This window comes from Nuphar pumila, chromosome 12 (assembly GCF_984573655.1).
Source record: "Nuphar pumila chromosome 12, dmNupPumi1.hap1.1, whole genome shotgun sequence".
NCBI classification, from domain to species: domain Eukaryota; kingdom Viridiplantae; phylum Streptophyta; class Magnoliopsida; order Nymphaeales; family Nymphaeaceae; genus Nuphar; species Nuphar pumila.
The window spans coordinates 84,176,153-84,179,663 of NC_143260.1; the positions used below are offsets into that span (position 1 = coordinate 84,176,153).

The following is a 3,511-nucleotide window of genomic DNA, read 5'->3' on the forward strand; positions in this document are numbered from 1 at the left end:
CTTAGACTCTGTCCACTGTCAAAGCACAGCCGGTCCTAACCTTCTGCCTTTTGCATCACACCTTATAATATATATATTCGGGCCTCGGCCTTAGACCCTGTTCACTGTTCACTGTCAAAGCCTATTGGTTTTTACACCGAGGACGCCGAAACAGGGCTATCAGCAATTAAAAAAAAAGCTGTGGTTTCTCTTCGTTGTTATAAAAAAGAAAAGAAAAATTTACAAAAGCACGACTTACTTTTAGCCTATTTACAGACACACTTAACTTTTGAAATATTACAAATGCATCCTTAGTTTACAAAGCAATTATCAAAGGTTAGGCGTGTATTTCTAGTATTTCAAAATTTAGCTGTCTATTGTATATAAGATAAAAGTTAAGCGTGCTTTTGTAAATGTTTCTAAAAAAAAATAAAATCTTGGTGTGAAAGACCAAGCTTCCCAGCACAAATCAGGTTCACCCTGCATGTCTTACAAGGGCCTTCCAGCCAATTGTGGTCCCAGTTTGTGTTTGTTTCACATCATGTCAATACTGCTTTACGTGGAGGCACTGGAATCATCATTTCAATTACTGTTGGTTCACGCATACCTAGTCTGTTCACATGTTCTGAGGCTCCTCTGGTTCAAGCAGTCATTTCTAATCATTCATTAGAGAGGATAGTTGCCAAGCCCAGCTCATGGCTGGCTCAGTCATCTCATCCAAAAAGTTTTTTTACCAGGGCCAAGGGACCAGCCCTGCCCAGCCATTTTGTCTACTTGAGAGAGAGAGAGATAGAGAGAAAAAAGTTCGTGTCCCATAAACCGAAAATGTTGCCCTGGCAATCATGCAAAGCCTGGTGCAAACCGATATGACAAAAAGACAAAATGACCACAAAACACCATTCTATTGTTTGCACATGGCTCCTCTATCTCTCACCTTCATACCCACAAAATATTGCCCCCATCCTTCAAGCCAAAACCAAGAACAAGAACAGAGGCCTCTCTCTCTCTCTCTCTCTTTCTTTCATGGAGGAAATACAACCTTTGATTGAAGTGGCTGAGGATGAGGTTAGAGTAGATTTTGAATTGGGATGCAAGTGCAAGACCACCATTAACCTTAGGTCCCTCATTCGGACCACTCCCATTGCCTTCAAGGTACAGACCTCCTCCCCTGACAAGTTCCTAGTGAAGCCACCAAGTGGACTTATCCAGCCACTTTCCCATATCTCCTTCCAAATTGTGCTCAAGCCTCAATCTCATCTTCCCCCCACCTTCCCGAGGTCTACTATTGACAGGTTCCTGATCAAGACCGCGCAATTCTCACCGGACTCGCGAGCCGAATCCGTCTTCGATTGGTTCTTTGTTTGCAAACCTCGCACTTTTGATGTCAAGCTGCGTGTCGCCTATGTTGGTGCTCTTCTGCTGCGCCACTGCACGAACAATGGTGATGTACATGCTGTTTGGCAGATACTCAAGCGACAGCTGCCCCACCAAGAGAACAATGATTCTAGAGCACTGCTTGAAGCTGCCTCGGCTTGTTGGAATCCTAAAGGCTGGACCGCCCTCCACTTTGCCGCTGTCTGGAACCAGATTGATGTGTTGTCTAAATTGGTAAAGCAAGCAACTACTGGTTCCGACATCGAGGCCCGGGATTCAGAAGGAAGGACAGCGTTACACATTGCCTCTAGCAGAGGTCACGTCGAATCAGTGAGACTACTCCTCGAAGTCCATGCTCGAAAGGATGCACAGAGCAATGATGGCCGCACCGCCTTGTTCAGAGCGGCAGCCAATGGAGACACAACAGTTGTTGAGTTGCTTCTTGAAGAGGGTGCTGATGCACAAATTTGCACCGTCCATGGTCATTCTCCTATAGATGTTGCTCGAGAAAAAGGCCATGTAAGTAACATGTAAAACCTTAAAGGTTGCTTCGACGACGTGTGAAAAAACCCTAGTTTTCCAAAAACCTGGTCGAAAAGAAAAAAATCTAAAGCAAAACCCTGTTTTTAGAAGCTTTAAAAACTTGGTTTTACTGTTTTGGATGACGAGTAGCTATGAAACAGTTTATTCTGCTTTCGTGCTATTGTTGTTTGGATGACAATTAACTCTTGGTACAAGCTGCAACTTAAGATATACTTTTTGATTCGCAGAAATCGGTTGTCGAGATGCTCGAGAGTGGAGATAGGGTTCTTGCAGCAGCAAGGAAGGGTGATGTAAAGGACTTAGAGTCTTGTCTGGAGAAGAGAAGATTTAGTGCAAACAAAGGATTGAATAGGAAGGATCAATATGGATGGAGCCCCTTGCACTGTGCTGCCATCAAGGGGCATGTCAAGGCAATTGGCTTGTTACTGGAATATGGTATGGAGGTAGATTGCAAAGATATAGAAGGGCATACTCCTTTGCACTGTGCAGTGGAGGGGGGCAGTAGTGAAACAGTTGAATTGTTGGTTGGCAAGGGAGCTGATGTCAATGCAGTTACTAAGAGAGGGGCTACACCTCTTTACATTGCATCAGCCATGGGTTATTCATTCATTTCCAAATTTCTATTGAGCAAGGGTGCTGATTCTTCATGCCTTGCATCTTCAACCTCCTTATCTTCCTCTTCTTGGGCGTCAACACCATCGTCATCGTCATCACTGTCATTGTAATTGCTATGAGTTGTTGGTAGTATTCTCGTTACGTGTGCTTGTAAAATCTGGTACAGAGTGTGTTACATTAGTGCTTTGTTAGTTCTTAGTTAATTTCCACTATGAAATGATTAGTAAAGTTAAAGTAAAATAAGTAGTATGATGCTTAGAGAATATACTGTTGCCGACAATTCCTAAGACGACTTTAAACAGGAAATTTCTTATTGCAATTAAGCACGATTTGTTAACTTAGTGGGGGCAGAAGAAAATATACAGTCAATTTGATAAAGCCTAAGATGCTTTTTGAGGGCTAAATAATCCAAATCCCTTGTATGATATGTTAAATTTGTGCAATTCCAAAATTACTACTGTCTTGAATAGCATCATACTTCCTTTTCTCTATTAGATCTTTTATATAGAATCAGATTCTTAACAATTATGTAGTGTTCTCCACAACAAAGGCAAAACTTGGATGAATTGGTAAACAGATCAAGCGTATCTTGTGGAGCGTAAAGCTGTGGGGGAATCTTGCCTAGAGGTAAATTTTGGTTGAAATGGAGTCCAAAGGGGTTCTTGAACTTGGCCTACTTCATATCGGTTTTCGGAAAATCAACCATCATTCTCAAATATTCTTAGTGTCACGGGCTTACTTTTTCAATAAGGACGGTCCTTCCTTACTGTCACAAGCCTTCTTATTGCTATGTCGCAGGCATAGGATTTCTCGCAAACCCACGATGCACCAAGTTACTCAATCTGAACAGCCTAACAATCAAAAGTCGCACACCAACACCTTTTCATATGCTGAATCATTTGCATTGGCCCTGCACACCACCTCGTGCACAACTACCTAGCGAAAGCTTATCAAGTGCATTTTCAAATGCGTATTCTATATAATCCATGCCGCTTAGTGC

The 3,511-nt window shown here is 42.4% G+C and overlaps 1 protein-coding gene across 1 annotated transcript; it reads left to right on the forward strand.

The window, feature by feature from the left end:
• The first annotated feature begins 781 nt into the window (after positions 1-781).
• LOC149821101 (protein VAPYRIN-LIKE-like) lies at positions 782-2,772 on the forward strand. The gene is made up of 2 exons (XM_089983415.1): positions 782-1,872; positions 2,124-2,772. Exons 1-2 carry the CDS (start codon positions 862-864, stop codon positions 2,619-2,621), a joined length of 1,509 nt encoding a protein of 502 aa, XP_089839541.1. The 5' UTR covers positions 782-861; the 3' UTR covers positions 2,622-2,772.
• The last annotated feature ends 739 nt before the right edge of the window (positions 2,773-3,511 follow it).